This window comes from Dichotomopilus funicola, assembly GCF_033296635.1.
Source record: "Dichotomopilus funicola strain CBS 141.50 unplaced genomic scaffold C8A04scaffold_2, whole genome shotgun sequence".
NCBI classification, from domain to species: domain Eukaryota; kingdom Fungi; phylum Ascomycota; class Sordariomycetes; order Sordariales; family Chaetomiaceae; genus Dichotomopilus; species Dichotomopilus funicola.
Genome location: NW_026944023.1, coordinates 1188652 through 1206581, shown reverse-complemented (window position 1 = coordinate 1206581; position 17930 = coordinate 1188652). Strand labels below are relative to the sequence as shown.

The following is a 17930-nucleotide window of genomic DNA, read 5'->3' as shown; positions in this document are numbered from 1 at the left end:
GGGGAGGAAGGGGAAAAGGGGATGGGAACTTGGGCGTCAAAGAACGGGAAAGGGGTGTTGAAGTGGCTAACATGAACCGTTGATAACAGATGCAATTTTGCGCTGTCACTGCCGCCCTTGTCATCGGAGCCACGGCCGAACGGGGCCGCGTCGTTCCCGCCATGGTTTTCACCTTTTTCTGGGCCACAATCGTCTACTGCCCGGTCGCATACTGGGCTTGGGGTGCCAATGGATGGGCCTTCCAATACGGTGTTCTCGACTACGCCGGCGGCGGTCCCGTCGAAATCGGATCCGGTGTCTCGGCCTTGGCCTACTCTTGGGTCCTTGGTCGCCGCAATGAGAAGATGATGCTCAACTTCCGGCCGCACAACATCTCGCTGATTACGCTTGGGACGATTCTTCTGTGGTTCGGTTGGCTCGGCTTCAACGGCGGTTCTGCGTTCGGTGCTAACCTTCGTGCGACAATGGCCTGCTGGAACAGCTGCCTGACCGCGATGTTCGCCGCGATGACCTGGTGCCTTCTCGATTTCCGCCTGGCTAAGAAGTGGTCTCTTGTCGGCTGGTGCTCAGGCACCATTTCTGGCCTCGTTGCTGCTACACCGGCCTCGGGTGTGATCACCCCCTGGGCTAGCATCATCCTTGGTGTGGTTGCGGGTATCGCCTGTAACTTCGGTACCAAGGTCAAGTTCATGATTGGTATTGATGACGCCCTCGATGTGTTCGCTGAACACGCGGTTGGTGGAATCGTCGGCTTGATTTTCAACGGTTTCTTCGCGGCCGACTACATCATCGGGTTGGATGGCGTCAACATGGGGGCCGCCGGCGGTTTCCTCAACCATCACTACCGCCAACTTTACGTGCAGATCGCTTATGTCGTTGCGACGTGTGCCTACACTTTTGTGATGTCCGCCATCCTCGCCAAGGTGATCGACCTCATCCCCGGCTTACACCTACGCGCTTCGTCCGACGCTGAGCTTCTTGGCATGGATGACGACCAGCACGGCGAGTTCGCTTATGACTATGTCGAGGTATGTTACTGTCTACTGACTACACTGGCTACCATCTGGGATGCTAACCATATTTTTTTGGTTCTGCAGGTTCGCCGTGACTACCTCGCCTGGACACCCGCCGAACGAGACCCCAAGGAGGATGGTGTGGTGGTCGTGCCCCAACACGGCATCGCCGGTCACCAGGACATGGTCGACAGTGCAAGATTGCGTGGACCTGGTAGTTCCTCGGAGAAGGGCGGAAGTAGCGCGCCCGTCACTCCACCGCCAGAGCCAGAGATGTCGAGCAAGCCGGTTGTGCCAGAAACGATCAATGAAAAGCCCAACGAGGCAACCCAATAGTACACTTGCTGTAATGCTATTTTCTTTTCCTTTTTCGGTTGGCTAGATTGGCTTTGGTCTGAGCGTGTTAACGGGGCAAATCTGGGAACTCGGGATTGGGGTCGATCCCTGGCGCTGGAGTTTTGGGTTTCGTCTTTTTTTCCGTTTTTTCTCCTGTTTTGCATGTGGGACGACTATACTCGTTGGCTGAGGGAACGGTTTGCAATGAGACACAAAAAAGGCGCGAGCCGCCTGCTCTGGTGGGACGCTTGGGTTATCACTGTCTTGTCAGAGGCTTGCTGGTGTCCTGTTTTTCTTTTCTCTTCTTCACTTTCTGTCTATTTCTTTTTTTTGGGTTATCTGCGCTGGCATGTCGTTGTATAATACCCCTGGTTGCTACCACCGCATATCCTACTTTTATTCGCAAATTCGAAAAGAGCGATGCTAGATTTGTGAATAATTCCGGACGCCAGGAACTCCCTGAATGCCGCCGAAGTGACCGAAATCGGAGAGTCAGCGTCGCCCGATAAGCCGTTCGTCCGTATCACCATTCCGGGATGACCGCTTAACCCGAGTTCTGCTCAAACCGTCTAGTGTTCGTGACGGGTAGAGAAAGAGATGAGCAAACGCGTCCGTCCTCCAATGACGACAACTAGCAAAGTCACGAGACGAACCAGGAACAGATTTGGAGAGTAGGATAGCCGCGTTGCAATGCCGCCCCCCTCCGTTCTCCTCCCGGGAATAATGCAAGCTCAAGCAGTGGGATTCCCAAGCGGGTGGGATGACAGGGGCTGCAATCGGACTTGCAGCTCTCGGGTCCTCTCTCACGAGATACACGAGAATGATGAGCATGATCCTGTCTGGCCTTTGCCCTCTCGCTTCACTAGTCCGGTGGGCCGGATCGGGGTTCTGGAGACGTGTGGAGCCGATGCAGGGCCAAAAACGACCTGGGCAAGCTGGGCACGCCGCATGTGGGGGTCGTATTTCCCGGAGAATTCAATGTGGCCAAGACGGGGGTGAACACGGAAGAAACGGGCGCCAAGACGGAGGGCCAAGACGGAGGGCCAAGACGGAGGGCCAAGACGGAGGAGAACGGAAGACGTGGGGGGCGGTCGTTACAGGCTCGGGAAAGAACGGCGGAGAATTAACGGTGGCTGGTGTAGCTTCTAATGTCGTGCATGTTGGAGAAAAGGGTGATGACCCGAATTCCCCCGTCCTCGGATCCCCACCGAAAGAGCTCTCCGCCGGAGCCGGCTTTCCATCTGCTCACTAGCCCTCCGTCGTGTCGCGGAGCGCGTGCCTCGCGGGTTTGGGCTATTGTGGTTCAGATCAGCGCCGGGTGAGAGGTAGTGTAGTGTAGATGGGATCTCTCTTCTGTCGAGAGGAGATAGTTCGTGCAACGCCTTCCAGTGCTTCAGGTGGCAGTTGAGGTGTGGGGGTCAAAAGTGAACTGAGACCACCGGGAGATCGATGACAAGGTTCGCCGACTGGCCTAGCCGGGGTAAGGCTGAGATCAACACCCGCTAAAACATGGTAGCTGCGAGATCGCTCCGAGAGAGCCAGGTGGAGGTCACCAGAAGACCGCCGTTAACAGTTCTTGCCCCATCAGTCAGTCAAGTCCCCCTTCCCGAGATAAATAGTTGCTCTCCAAAGTCGGGTAGCTCTCCTCCGTTCAGACCGATGACATCACAATAAATCAACTAAAATTCATCGGCGTAGAAGAACAGAGCGTGACCAAACGCCGAGCTCCGAACTCCGGGTGCCTGGTGGTTATTGGGCACTGGTATCATGACGGAGGATGTCGTGATCACGCTACTGCGGTAGGCAAAATATTTAGAAGCAATAGGAATCTCCGGTGAGGTAGGGAAATACATAGTATAACACCACCCAGATTGAAGCCGGACGCGGTTAGCAGATGGGACCGGCCGTTCCATCCGCCCACTCACATTTTCGATCTTGTCATCCACCATGTTGGTGCGTATCCCAGTGCTGAGTGGGGTAACTATGCACCAACCACCCTCCTCCTGTGGTATGCGTCTGATGTCTTAGACGAGGCTGGTCACGGAGACTGAGTCGGCGACGGCCCACAGAGGGGTCCTTCGGAACGCCGGGTTTTCAGATATCGACGTCGATTAACTATTTAGTTTGTTGCGGCAGCCGAAGCCTGTGCAAATGGGCCCTGCCATGATGCGGCCAAACTTACGACGACTGCGCCAAAGCGCAGTTGACAGAACAGGATGCTCACTTGGGCAGTTCAGCATGGCCCCTATGCAACGGCGGGCGGTTAAGCATCAGCCATCTTTAAGCATCAGCCATCTTTAATCTTTGTTCTGACGTTAGATGGTTGGCGGGCGTGGCATTTTGGCCGAGCCCGGACGAACACCATGCCGAGGAAGCGCTCAGTTTGGCGGGGCGTTTGAGTGTTAACTAGGTAGCGTAGGCTGCTGTTGGTTGTGGACCGGAAGGGACCTGGAGCGCCAACGGGCAGTTGGTTTATGCTGGAGAAAACCTGTGCGACGAAGGTAGATATGGTAGATGTTTGCTTAATCGATCGCATAATGCTTTGCGATAATCCCGTGGATGACGGTGGATGAAGAACAGCTCAGGCCAACCGAGGCAACGGTTGGTGCCCGGTTGGCGCAAGTCGTCGAGAGCTGTCTCGCTGTCCGTGTGGGGAAAGGGGGCCTTGTAATCCTAATACAAGGCGGACCTGTAATTATGTGTATTAACAAAAAATACTCTGTACGTTTAGCGAAGCGGCTGCCAGCCTTTTTATCTCATCAATTATCATCTCATCTAGCCCCAACCCAAACCTACACTAGGCCCCAAGCCTGGGCATTGGATTTAAAGTCAGCCGGTTTTACGGCCTGCCACGTGGGCACGACGAACACAGCCCGGGCCGCCCAGGACTGTTGCCTCGATGGTTGGCGTGTGATGACACCCAATTTACGCGCCATGCGACAAGCCTCGGCCAAAGTTGGTTGTGTGCGGCTGGCGTGCCATCGCGTGCATCCATCATCCATCGGGGTCGGCTGCAGAGCTCTCGAAGACATCAACGCGAACCCAACTTTATCCTTAATACCACGATGTTTCTTTTGCTGCACTAACCATGATATTTTCCTTCAACTCCCTGCTTACCGAGATCCACTAAGCAGCTGAGGCTCATTCCACTTGTTGTTTCGCCAACGGCTTTCTTAATCCCCACCTGAGCAGGTGCAACTCAGCTTGTGTCCAAGTCCATCGGGCTCCCTGTTGAACCTCTCTCGGCCCCACCCTCATCTTACAACACTGCATTGTCGGACCATGAGCTTCTTCAACCGCCTGGGCCTGGGCTCCCAGGCCGAGGGCGACAACACCGGGCTCGTAGTTGCGAGCACTGCGATTGCAACAACCGTCGTGGTGACACTTCTCCGCAGATATCTGTGGCCGACCCAACCCAAGGTCCTCAACTCTCCACTACGAACTGTCGTTTCAGTCCTCTCACAGGATAAGTTCAACGAGCTCGCCTATAAGCCTGACAACTTCCCGGGCGCTCGGGATGTGGAGACTCCTGTAAGGCGATGTCGCTGTGTTCCTTCACTCCAGAACTGGTTCTTACTAACATGGCCCGTAGTACGGTTCTGTGCGCGTCTACGAATGGGGGCCCCCAGACGGCGAAAAGGTGGTCTTGGTCCATGGCATCAGCACTTCATGCATGACCCTGACCAAGTTGGCGAACGCCTTGGTGGAGGAGAAGGGGTGTCGCGTCATGCTTTTCGATCTCTTTGGTCGCGGCTACTCGGACAACCCATCGGACCTCCCCCATGACGACCGGCTCTACACCACGCAGATTCTCATCGCCTTGGCTTCATCCCCGGACCTCTCCTGGACCGGGCCGCATGCATTCCGAATGGTTGGCTACTCCCTCGGCGGCGGCATCGCTGTGAACTTTGCAACCTCGTTCCCGCACCTCGTCTCATCGCTCGTCCTGCTCGCGCCCGCGGGTCTCATTCGACCAGCATCCTTCGGCGTCCTCACCCGCGCCATTTTCACCTCCGGCATCATCCCACCCCGCATCTTGACCTGGATTCTTCGCAAGCGTCTCAAGAAACCCATCCGCTCGAGCGGAAAGCGCGGTCGCAATCACAAGGCCGCCGTGAACCCCAATTCGGCCCCGCACAACCCGGACCCAGAATCGACAACGACCGCGAAGCCCGACCCGGTGGCCGGCGCTCTCGCCGAGACGGCACCCCTCCTCGACAACGACGCCGTCGACTTTACCGGTGAGCCGCGTAACGCTCTCGAGAAACGGGTGCTGCGCGGCGTACACTGGCAGTTGGCGAACCACGTAGGATTTGTCCCGGCCTTCATGTCTTGCATCCGCTACGCGCCGATGTTGGGGCAACAAGCCGCGTGGGCGCGGTTGGCCGAGCGGGCGCCGGGCACTACAGCTATTATACTCGGCGATGGCGACGAGATCATCGATCCGGAGGAGTACGCTACGGACGCCCTGCCGTTGGTGGGCGGTGCTGGTCGGGTGCACTGGACAATGGTACCGGGCGGCCATGATTTCCCCATGACGTTTGCGAGGGAGACGCTGGTGGAGATATACAAGGCATGGGGTTGGTAATGAGCTAATCTTTTATATTGACTACCCTTTTTTCCCCCCAGTTCTGTTTCGTCCTTTTTTTTCAGTCTCTCTTAGCTCGCGGTTTAGAAGGTAAATGCTGTTTGAAGGTCTGTGACATTGTGCGAAGGAGTGACGAGTTCCCGGCGAGCGTGTCATCCCTACATACCTACAGATAGAAGAGGGGAAGCCGCTAGAACAAATGAACAAGCGATTTAGCAAAGCGAGTCCGCAAATACCACATCTTCGTGTCTCGTTTTCCATTCGTTTGTTGTGTTTCTATGTAGAAGTTGACCCACGCACATTTACCCAAAAATAAACGGCAAAACTGAATAGTTTGGTAGTAGTAAAACCCACATAGATCAAAGATGCCGCGCGGCCGTCGCCAAAAGCTACACGGCGTAAATGCACTAGATCATAGGGTATCATCAAGTCTACGAGCCAACTCGCCACCGCCTTAACCAAGCCCCTTTTTTTGTCTACGTCCTTCGCGCCCCAGACCAGATGGAAAGTGTTGCACCCAATGTGCCTGGGATGCCTCATAATCTGGTTCGGAGGACCATTTATCCCTCGGCATCGACAAAGTTGTTTTCTGATACCATCGAGTCCGTTCGTTTCGTGCTATTTGGCAAGTCCTTCTTCATGTCGCCGTGGAAGTCGATCAAAGGGCCGCCCTGGGCCCGCTTGCCGGTCGAGGCGAGAAGTTCCTGAACCTCAGCCGTACTACTGTGTGCGGGATCGAGCGGAGGTCGGCTCTCATTCGAAGGTTGCGCCCCCTCCCCCGACGGAAATTGATGGGGCGTCGAGCTCTCGTTAGCAGAGTCTGTCAAGGTTCCTTCGCCGTTGTGAGAATCTTTGGACGAAGCGGATGCCTCTGAGTGCGAGGCCCTAGGGGGAATTACGTTTTCCTGTTTGGGTTTCTGCCCCTTGATGACTGGATAAATGGCCATGATTTGCTTGGCCTGGGCCTCCGGCGTAGCTCCGTCTCTGTCATAAAGTCAGCACCTTCTGATTTCTAACGAGGAAACGTTTAGGAAGGCTGTTCTCGAACATTGTAGCGTTAATGATCCACTCAAGATCTTCCTCACCCTCCTCTGGGCCGCCGGGACCGCCCTTTACCGGCCGGAACAGTCTGGGATGCCATTCCACACCGTCGTTGACCCGCTTTGCGGCTTCTTCTCGCTGTGCCTCTTCTATTTTCGTTTTCTCCTCCGTCGCAAGTTCATGGTTTCGGTCTTTAACAGCTTGCGCGGTTTTGGCCCATAGTCGTTGTGATTCTCGAGCCTCTTGCTCATCTAGGGGTCGGGAAATTGGGGGACTTGGTTTCGATCGTAACGCATTAAAGAACATATCCCTTTGTCCCGTCTGGCTCTATGTTAGTTCCACAATATGGCCGGAAAATGAGGGGGGAAAGAGGGGGGACGGCGGCCTACCTTAACGTCTTTGAGGAACATTTCCTCGTTCCACAGTCCTGAGAGCTCGTAGAGAATCTCGCCCGTGTGGTCGTTCTTGATTACACCTCCGATGGCATTGTAGGTCCCACTAACCCACCCTTTGGTCTTGAATTCGATATCCGCTGACAATCCTGTCTCCGGGCACTTTACATAGCTGTGATCTCCTAGCTCGTACTTCATTTTGCCAAAGAGAATGCCTCGGGCGTACATGTTGGGTTGCGTGAGAGAGCTGTCCCACAGACAGTTAGTAGCCATAAAGTAGAACCGCCTTCCATTCTGGACTGGAACGCTCACTATCGCTCGCCCTTTGACGGATCCGCACCCCGATTTAAGAGGGACAAAAAAGCGGTGCCTTCCATCAAGCTTGCTGCCGAGTTCCCCAAGAATCTACTCCTTGGTTGGAGTGTCCCATCCACTCTAATGTTGTGACCTGGAACCATGTAGAAATAGCTCGACTTCGGGGGGTGATGGGAGGTCTGTTCGGAGATGTAGTAGCCTCGGGTCTTGTCGGGGAAGTCCCAGTAACAAGTGAATATTTCGCCGAGGACGGGGTTCAGCGGTTTCTTGACCCCTCTGCGCGGTATTAGTAACTGGTCCTGGGGCCAAGGGCGGAACAACCTACGGGGGGCGGATATGCCAGCCGCTAAGGTAAAACTTCACCACGGCAACAAATCGTTCTACGGGGTCGTCGATTTCGGGAATCGGCAAGAGCATCTCGGGGTGGCACATGAAGCTATTTGTGGTTCGTCAGCCCCGCTCAACACTAGTCCTAGGAACGCCCGAAGACCCGATGGGGTCATACTTGGTGATTCGCTCCAGCATACTACGTGGCTCCAAGATGAAGGTCGGGAGCACCACCCTGCTCAAGTCCGCGCCGGGCCGTAGCTGGGAGATGATATGCGATAGGACTATATAAAGGTTAGCGCCTCCAGTGTGTCGAAGGGGACGCGGCGGTTTGGTGGCTAACCATTGCCTTGGTCGGGCTCAACCACAAGGGTGTCGTCCTCTGGGTCCGTCGCTTCGCTGGAGGCTCGACTGCCTGGAGCATCTTTCATTAGTTGACAACGGTGCACATATAAGCCCGGCTGTTTCTCCCCTCATCATTGCTCAAGAGCTTGGATATTTTCCACCCGAGACGAGATAAAAAAGACCCAAAAAATCGCGCGACTCACTCGCATTGGAGATAGTTCGGCGGCGGCCAGGTACAAGTCCCACCATTTTGGCAACCTTGTCGGGGATAGCTTCAGCAACCCCCCTTTTTGTTTCCGTTGCTTAAAGTTGGGAGATCTCCAACTTGATGAGAACTTTTAGGAGGACCAGGTGGGGTAAGATGACACCCCACAAGAATTGTTGGGGTTGTGCAGGACGAGTTCTTCTCAGTCTTGTAGGTGTTCTGCGGAGGTGATGGCCTAGAGTCAAACCGTGTCAACCCCATGAGATTTCGAGCGGTTTCGGCGGGCGAGGATTACGTTGTCAACAGCTACTAACTTGGAGGTTCCAACAGTGATCGGAGCAGAAGCAACAAAAGTTGGGCGGGGCATGGCGGGGCGCTTGGGGCCGGCGATGACGTGGGTCCCAAGGCCCGACATCATCTGCCTGCCGCCGGACATGCTTCCCGGCCCCTCCAAAGTTGGGACGACAGGAACCATGCGCAAAGGGGTATTGCCTTGAGATTCTTCACCCACGATGATCAGATGGAATTTGTGAGGGTTCCGCCTAAATCAACGAGAAAATTCTACGTCGGAAGTGTATTTCGCGTGAAGAAGGAAGGAACTACCTTTACTATCACAGGAATTCTTCCGAGGTTCTAGCTTCGCAAATTCACTTTCAGAGAAACCACAGTTCCCTCATTCACGTCAACAATTCGCCCTTCGTGACCCCACGTGGTGGAGGAATGGGCTCGCGTGGGTTTGCCAGCCTCGCTGTGGCCAGAAAAGTCCAATCCATTAACAATCGATCAAATCTTAAAGAGATTCCGATTGATTTACTCTTTTTCGCCTTTTCTTACCTTTTTGATTTATTCTTTTTGTCTTCTTTCTTTCTTTTTATTTATTCTTTTTTGTCTTTTTTCACTTTTGTAAAAAAGTCAGTTATCCAGTGACTTGGTCTGCCGCTTTTTTTGGCCACAGTGAGCCAGCCAAGCCAGTTGAGCGCGGGGAGCTGAGGCAGCCCAGCCGGCCCAGGTTCGGTCGACGGGTTTGGTGCTCATCATTTCCGCCTCCACAATTCAGGTTCCTTCGCCTGGCCCATGCAGCTAGTTATCGTTAGGAGTCGATTGGTTTGTGTCCCACGTGTTTCTTTCCTTGAGAGAAGGTTCTGAGAATCTGCACCTTGTTTATTATCATCTCTTCTTGCAATTAGTTAACTCCTCGAGGGACAAAAGAACCGGTTTGACCATTCTTGCGTGTAACGCGCAGCGGCCCCATTGTTGACAGCTCATGCCAAGGTGAAATGTCAGTGACCCACAGCACTAAGTGAGTATGCGAGACTGGGGCACTGCCAAACAGACCTACCCGGCATAAATGATGATCTGAGCCTTCGGTACTCGAGAAAAACTTGCTACTGTGTACAGGTTGCAACTACACTAAATGTTGTTGCTGACGATCGTCAAGATGTTGGAGCCGGGCCCATGCCGGGTTTGATTGCGGTGTCTGGCTCTGTAACACCCGAAGAAACACCCCCGTCGGTTTCAGATGGGCAGCCGCCCCGGTGGTGGTGTTCGGGCCGCCCGACGCTGGTTTGTTTGATCCGACCGGGAGTGGATAACATTAGTTATCGTTAGACCCGAAAAGCTCGTCTTCGAATGTGTTGCTGGCCTCCTGAAAAGCCCTATGCTGTTAATACGAGCTTGGGAACAGAAGTGGTCCGTGTGGAGAGTCACGACTGGCTTGCAAAGCTTCTCCTTCACGAGACACAACGTTGCAAGGTCGCACTCAACCCAAGAGATGAAGGGTGCGCCACGGCAACCGGGTGTTGGCAGGTGGTCGTTCAGGAACGGGCGTTGCCCAAAATTGTGGAGAAAACGCAGCGGAAAGGGGCATTGATTTGAGGCATTGTGGGCGGGAAGAAGTGAGAGTTCTCCTCGACCGTGCAAGCCCAGCAAGCATGAGGGAGAGTTGCGAACTAAGACTAGTAGCCAAGCACCCGTGAGATTGCATGAAATCAAGATTCCAAAGGGGAGGTGGGAACTCAAGTAGGTTAGGTTTTCGACTGATTTGAATTTGCGGCCGAGTGCCACCAAGCGGTGGCTGCACTGCTTCTGTCGCGTCAAATCCGCCCATCTCTGGCCCGCCCGCCCCCCGCTCCTGCCCAAACCTGCGGCTACGAGTCTGACCTGGATCCCTCGGCGTCCAATGCCTGCGCAGGACAACGGCGCTTCGAACCCTGTTTAGGAAGTCGATCCTTCACTTTGCGTGCCTTTGCCCCGCCGAAACCACCCACTCGTTGTCACACTGACTGGAGTAGAGCAGCGTGCACGTTAATCTGCAATCTGCCGTCTCGTCTGCTGTGGTTGCTATCCTGTTACCAGCACTGGAGCCTCCCGACCGACCGACCTTCTGCACCTTTCACAGGGTGCCTTCCTGCTGCCGACCGGGCTCCCACTGTTTCCACCCTGCAACCGACTTCACAACCTCGTCTGCCCTTCACCGACTCGGCTCTCCTTGCTGCAATCGGGTCACATGCAACAACAGAAACCCAACAACGACCGGCCCATTTGGCAGCTCTCCAGTCAATTGTTGGGCTGCCAGGCGGACAGCAGCGCCGAGCAGCGCCGAGCACATGCATAGTTTCCCTTTCCGTCCCGGAAGTAACGACACCTCATCTGAGCCCGGCGCCTGCCAGGCTTGAAGTCCTCGATAATCCCCATGAAGAACTTGGCCTCTCGATAGCGACGAAGACCGAGCGAAATGACTGAGAACGAGCCGCCGGCGTACGCCGTGCACGACGATGGCCGAAACACAAGGGGCCGCCGCATTATGGGCAAACTCTTTGGGCGCGACCGTGACAGAAAAGCAACCCATGACGAGGGCGACTTGAACGACTTTTTGCGTGGCTCCCCGGACAAGCTTCAAGTTGGTCATGCTGGGCCGCCAATGCTGACGAAAATCGACACCAAGACCGCCCCACGATATCCCAATGCCCACGATGTCAGCGACACATTCGCCGCGCCGAGAGAGCCCCAAACCCAGGAGTACGTTGCGCGGCCCCGCAACCCGCCCAGAAGGTCCAAAAAGGGGCTTTCGGTTCACTTCGCCGAGACATACCCAGAGGTCATTGGTGATGGCGGTGGCGAGTGCGAGCTCCCCACGCTCGAAATATCTCGACGCAAAAAACAAAAGCCTCAGCCGAGCCCTTCCATGCCGCCTCCTCGGCCTACAAACTTTGGAGATAACTCCCGAAGCCCGTTCGCTGATCCGGCCAGAGACCCGCCGGCGAGAGACACGTCGTTTAGCCCGGGGTTACGGCGTACCCAGACCGGGTTCGTATCCAGCACGAGCTCTCACGCAATGGGCGGGGCCCCTCGGGCAAACAACTCAGGTGCTGGCCGGCTCTTGGGAGCGCCTTCTGGTGGCCACGACGAAAACCGCAAGTCTTTCATCGAGGTTCAACAGGCACAGATGCGAGAGGCTGAAGGCCGAGCGCTGCGTGCAGCCTCAGGAGACACGGCTAAGCAACAGTTACGAGTCGACCCGTCTGCTTCTATTCTGTCCGACCAGGAGACAGCATCCCCCGTGACCGTGTCGCCGGTTTCTATGCAACCGCCGCAACTTCGGTCACCACCACAATTTTCCACCTCTGCCGGTGTGCCTGTTAAGGCACAGCGCCCGAGGCTGCCCCAAGTCCCACCTTCTGCCCCTGACTCGCGAGACCAGCCGTCATCGCAGAGCTCATATACCCCATTGAGCCAACATTCGAACTCGCCCGACCAAGTGAAGAGAACACCCAAGCTTGAGAACAGCCCAGGCTACTCTAATCCAAACACACCATCCTTTCATCACCCATTCACGGCATCTAGGGAAGGGTCCAAGATGACAGATAGGGACTACGGCTCGCCTGCCTCTCAGCAAGGGCCTAGTGGCTTTCAAGATGTGTTGGCAAATGCAGCGGATGATGCCATGAACGCGTTTGTGACACGCACCCGCCATTTGTTTGAACTCTTCCGTTTGCATGGCGAGAGCGTCCGGCCACTAGTGGCAGCCAAACCACATGACATTGCGCGGGCCGCTCTATGGTGGTTCCTCACCGGTCGAACCGCCCTCGAAGTTGCCATCCGAGACCGCCCTTCCACCCCCGAGTCACAGATGAAGAACGATATGGCTAAGCAGCAAGCGTATGCGGATTTGGCGAAAAGTTACTGGCTACTGGAGGAAGCGATGCCCGAAATCGTTGGCAGCGGGCGGAGTCCGGTCGATACAGAGGCCGAGAGCGTCCGCGCCACGGTCGTGTCCAGTCTCCGGAAACTAGCCAGCTCCATGAAACGGAACGGCTTTTTACCCCCAGAGGAAGCTTTTCTACCCCAAACCGTCGATAGAGCTATCTGGTTGGATTATCCGCCCCTATCACAAGACGTCACTTCTCTCCTTTGCGGTTCAAGCTCCGCTCTTGCACAGAGTCACGCCAGTTCGGGCATGACCATCTTAGAGTCCTTGCCGTTGGGCGACTCGGCCACTACGTTCTCGTTTGCCCGCTTTAAGGTCGACGCTTTCTTGATGGAGCAGGGAAGAGAATCGCGGCGACTCTACCTTCCATGCTTCTTATCTATCGTCCGGCCGCAGACACAGGCGGAGATCATTTTCGTTCTTACCAGCCAGAACGGGGCAGTGCAGCTTCGGATCTCAGGGAACAAGAGCCTTGGCCCCGCGTGGGATGAGGTGCGCTGGAACCCGGAGAACTGCAACCTCGAAGTGAAGCTACCGCGGGGTTTCATTCTCGTGGTGCAGAGCTCGCAGCAAGCATACTCCACGCTGCGAAGCATGTACGAGTTCAGCGCAAAGGTCCATTCCAGCCTTTATCCCCGGCAGGATGAGAACTGCATCTTCCGGTCGACTCTTCGTGCATTTCAGTATTTTGACAATGATCCGCAGTCCAGGCAATTCCCCCAGGAGTCGACGCCCGACTGCGGAATTGCCTTATTTGAACGTCTCTTCAGGGAAGGGGCGGCAACCGGTCCGCGGACTTACCACAAAGGTTACAGGATTGCGGTCGTCACCGGGCCCAGGACCAAGACGTTGAGCGGCGTCAATCAGCTGTATCTTCCCCATGCCCCTATCCAATTCGGTTTCCTGCGCAGTGATGCCAATGACCCGGCCCTTTCACTCAAATTCGACAATGGCAGGTTCAAGGGGAACATGGTTTTGTCATTTGCCGACGAGTCAGAAAGGCTGCGGATGCATAGCCTACTTATCGGAACCGCATTGGACCGTGGTGAAAGCGTCTGTGGTGAGGCACCACTCCAAGGGGTGTGGTTCTCAGAAAGGTACGGCGACGCCCGTGACAAGGGCTTGCAAGTGTTCTCCACGCTGGCATGGAACAAAGTCAGGGTAATCAACTACGATGACGACGGAGAACAAGCATCCTGCGTTCTCGCCGACCGACTACGCGTGGTTTATGAGTTTAAAGATGGAACTCTTACCGACCGCATCAACGTCGCTCCCGGCGAACTCAAGCTCCGTCTAGATGTGGCGAACCCAAGCTGCATGATGGTTTTCCGCCAGCCACAATCCGATGTCACACTCGCCGTGACGGAAGCCAACTCTTCTCGTTCCCTGTCGGTTGGCCTCGGCCAGGCCCTGGAAAGCCTCAAGCAATCCGCAACAATCCGTACCTTCATGTTCCCGAACCTGAAGGAACTCCACGCTTTCCAAACAGCTATTACAGGATTCAAGGTCCTCTTCGACGGTACCGCCTCTGCTTTTGCCATTTCCCGACGCCGCATGGTGGTGCCCATTCATAAGAAGTGGGAAGCCGGCTCGACAAGGATTCAGGTGGTTCAGCAGGATGGCGTTTCGCAGCTGTTGGCATTTTTCGAAGACTTTAGTCACGGGCAGTGCATGGGCTTCCACCTCAAGGGGACGGACATATTTGAGGCGTTTAGCCGTGGTGGGAAAGTTGGGCTCAAGATTGACGATGCCAAATTTCCACTCCCGCGGGTCCTCGCACCCGACGCGGACAGCGCCCAACAGGCAGCTGACGCCGCATTCCTGTGCCTGGACCTCCCAGAACTACCAGGCGAGCATGACGATATATCGATATACTTTGACAACGAAGCGGGTGAGTAATGTCAGGCGGGTCAAGCAGGATGAGATGCGCTAACGAGATGTAAACAGAACGTGACCGGCTCGTTACATGCCTTCCAGCGCCAACCAAAGGGCCGCGGATGACCAAACTCAAGGGTATATCATAAGAAAGCCGGCGGGGGACTTGTGCCGGCGTGTGCAAGCCAGGAGGGCATTCTCAACACCAGTAGCTCTTGATACCCTCCGGAATCTAGCTTATTTCGTTCGAGATTATTTTCAGTATGGCGTAGTGTCCCACTCGCCGCCCATCTGCGTGAATGGATGTCAAAATTATTGCAGCCATGTTTGGCTCATGTAGATAGAAGAAGCACGGCAAAGACCCGATCAGCTGCTAAAGCTTTGTTATTTGCATTTTGTTGCAGAAGGATAGGTACTGTGTAGTTACAAATAAACCCTTTTCCGGTATATCCCTTCCTCCAACTAATAACTCCGCAACTCCGTTGCAAGCCACTGGGTAAACCTTTGATCCGCTTTCTGAACCCTGCAGTATCCCTCGAATATGCTAGCTCCTGACCCAGGCAGCATTCCCTTTCCTGGAGCGGTGTCCGAAGCTTGTCCATGCTAGATCACCCTGCTGCTTCGAGTGTTGCATTACGATTAATATCTCCGTCGAGTCGGCTCTGGGCTAGGCGACCTTGTAGGGCTGCGAGATCGTGGCCGCGTCTTCAGCCACTTCTTGGTAGACAACTCGAGTTCGCGGTCGAGTTCTGGGCCCGGATTTTTGCGGTGTATAAAGTTGCAGAAACCGCCGCGCACGCAGCCTTCTCCACTATTGAGGCGGCAGCAAGCCTCACGAAAGTCGGTGACCGGGCTGAGTTCGCAGTAAATGGGACGGGCGGCGTACCACCGCGAGTTGAGGTCGTCGCAGGCTTTTTGCGCGCTGTCCTCGTACTTGAAGCGCGCGTACACGTTGCCGATGAGGTGGTCATTGTTGTTGTCGCAAACAACGAGCTCTTCGACCTCTCCGTACTTGCACATCTCGCACCAGATGTCCTCGTAGAAGGCGTCAAAGTGATTTTGCAACTGAGATGGGTTCATGCGGTTCTTGGGGTCGAAAGCTGGGTTTTGGTACAGGTTCGGCATGAGAATCGTCTGGCTGTATGATGGCTTGACATGTTTCCTGCTGCAGCGATCGCCGTGGCGACAGGCGCCAATTTTGTAGTAGAAAGAGCAATTGACTTTGTCTTGCTCGGTGCCGAAGATGGAGGCGAGGAAGTTGGCCATGGTGGGTGATTGCTCGGTCGGGTCCGGCCGTGTTCGAACGTTCGTGTATCGGAGATGTCGCTGGGGAAACAGACGATTAAATGAGGCTGACCAGGAAATCGAGGGTGAGTGCGGTCGAGGTGCGTTGCAAGATGGACGATTCGCCGGTGATACTTGAGCAGTGACCGCGACTGAGATTTGGCGTCGAAAGCTGCCAAGACATAGGCATGGATCCGTTATTTTGCCACATGTGGCTGATGAATTACACCCAATATGGATGGAATGTGGCTGAAGCTTCCAGAACCCCGTTTTCGGCTGGGAACCGCAACTCGTCAGCCCTGAGCATTTCACAACGGCTCATTCCGTTCTGTGAAAGACAAGTTTCTGGGGCTCACCTTATCAGGCCAGGCCTAGGCGAGCCCGGTGGGGGAACTGCGCTAACTCCCGCATTTGGTCCACGGCTAACCAATGAAGAATGGTTCCTGGAAGCGAGCCAGGCGAAGTTCCAAGGAGCTGCATTCAGAGTTCCAAGACATGCGGCTGTCACAGAATCAGGCACAGGTTTAGCCTATCATAACAATGGACGACTCCTCCGAATTGCGTTGTCAAGACCTAAATGTGAGACACGCAACTGTGGCCGGAATGAGTTACGTTGAGGTCTTGCCGGACAGTGGAGGTAGTTATCTAGCGTCTTCAAAGGCCCAATGTGCGGCACTTTAAGGACTCGTCGGAGCATCGCACCTGCGGGCACTGTCGTTGCGAACCCGCCTCAGTGGATTGTCGCTGTAACCGGTGGTCATATCACGATCGGAGGTCGCCCGCTTGTGCAGGGGCCGATCCGCAAATTGCGACGAGCGCCGAGGAAGAGATTCCAGGCCGATCTTGCGTGAGGTAAATGTCGCCAATACCCCGCGGTGAGCGTAGGTAATCCGACGGTAATCGATGATGAGGCACCAAAAGAAACGAATACACTACTTCGTACCCATTATGATCACATCAATTGATGATGGAATCCTTGGTTCACTTCGCTTCAGTAGCCGGAGGCCGCCATGGACGAGACCGTCAAACCGGTGGGTTGCAGTCTGGTTTTCTGGAAGAGCTTTTGGCCTGCCGGGATTTACTACTGGGATCTCAACTCCACACCCCATGGCCAGCCCCATTTTGATGCCATGTGGCATTTGCTTTTTTGGTCGTGCCCTCACGACCCTTATTCGGTTGAGGAAACAATGATGAGGACTCTCTTCGCACATGGGCAGGAAGAAGGGAACACCCGCGAAAACTTTGACGCCTGCACCTAGCCGTCTCTACTGCATTTCCAACGGACAATCCTCCAAGTTTCCTGCGGACGCCAAGGTTGCGCAATTATCGGCTGCGTCTTGGTGTGCCGAGGGGTGCGGGCATTGCCAGCTGTCCTAGGATGCCCCAGTGATCCCGAGAGGGGTTCCATGTTCTGGTCCTGCACCGTTCAGCTGCTTGTGAAATTTCAGCCACCTTGCACCTCCGGAATCCTGGTTTTCATCGCCGATGCCCGCCAAACAGCGCAGCTGCAACGCAAACCCGCGCCCCGCTCTAGGCCCATCTGACGTAGCACTTCGATCTGTGCTGATCTCCATCCCTGCTGGACCTTGTTCGCAACTGGGTCCACGCCAAGAAAGTCCACATTCTTGAACTCAGCGCTTCCTTTCCATCTCCTTTTGCACGGCCTATCTCTGGTGCTCTCCGCGCCCCTCCATTCCCCTTCCTTTTCTTACCGTAGGAGGAACCTCCCTATGGTTCACCGGATTGTTTTCTGTGTTCCCTCGAACGCATCCCCCGCTTGACTGTTGGCCTTCTCGGTTCTTCCTTTGCTTGTCTCGGGTTGAGCAACCGCATCTGGGCGTCGTAGTGGCGTTGGTCCTCTTGCTGCTCCCGTCCAACACGCGGAGCTTCACGTCCAGTTTTGGCCGATGAACCTAAGCCGGCCCGGCCCAATTGACCTCGCCAACAATTCCTAACACATCACCGACCGATATCGTTCACCACATTGACCGAGAAACAACCG

General features: G+C 55.1%; 5 protein-coding genes across 5 annotated transcripts; 3 read left to right on the top strand and 2 right to left on the bottom strand.

Moving 5' to 3' along the window:
- Positions 1-86: 86 nt before the first annotated feature.
- C8A04DRAFT_8833 (ammonium transporter family-domain-containing protein) lies at positions 87-1349 on the top strand (the record flags this gene model as incomplete). The annotated part of the gene is made up of 2 exons (XM_062785258.1): positions 87-1028; positions 1098-1349. Coding segments are annotated over 2 exons (1194 nt in total), but the record flags the coding sequence as incomplete, so codon positions are not given.
- A 3282-nt stretch (positions 1350-4631) lies between these two features.
- On the top strand, positions 4632-5937 carry C8A04DRAFT_8856 (Alpha/Beta hydrolase protein; the record flags this gene model as incomplete). Its single annotated transcript, XM_062785265.1, has 2 exons — positions 4632-4880; positions 4942-5937. 2 exons carry the CDS (start codon positions 4632-4634, stop codon positions 5935-5937), a joined length of 1245 nt encoding a protein of 414 aa, XP_062641308.1.
- Positions 5938-6497: 560 nt separating this feature from the next.
- On the bottom strand, positions 6498-8606 carry C8A04DRAFT_24498 (Oxysterol-binding protein-like protein OBPalpha; the record flags this gene model as incomplete). Its single annotated transcript, XM_062779181.1, has 8 exons — positions 6498-6921; positions 6986-7299; positions 7368-7617; positions 7683-7961; positions 8011-8121; positions 8191-8296; positions 8356-8427; positions 8561-8606. The coding sequence occupies 8 exons, from the start codon at positions 8604-8606 to the stop codon at positions 6498-6500; spliced, it is 1602 nt and encodes a 533-aa protein (XP_062641307.1).
- A 2690-nt stretch (positions 8607-11296) lies between these two features.
- On the top strand, positions 11297-14793 carry C8A04DRAFT_8768 (uncharacterized protein; the record flags this gene model as incomplete). Its single annotated transcript, XM_062785237.1, has 2 exons — positions 11297-14660; positions 14717-14793. 2 exons carry the CDS (start codon positions 11297-11299, stop codon positions 14791-14793), a joined length of 3441 nt encoding a protein of 1146 aa, XP_062641306.1.
- A 490-nt stretch (positions 14794-15283) lies between these two features.
- C8A04DRAFT_24496 (uncharacterized protein) lies at positions 15284-15910 on the bottom strand (the record flags this gene model as incomplete). The annotated part of the gene is made up of 1 exon (XM_062779180.1): positions 15284-15910. The coding sequence occupies one exon, from the start codon at positions 15908-15910 to the stop codon at positions 15284-15286; it is 627 nt and encodes a 208-aa protein (XP_062641305.1).
- Between the last annotated feature and the right edge of the window lie 2020 nt (positions 15911-17930).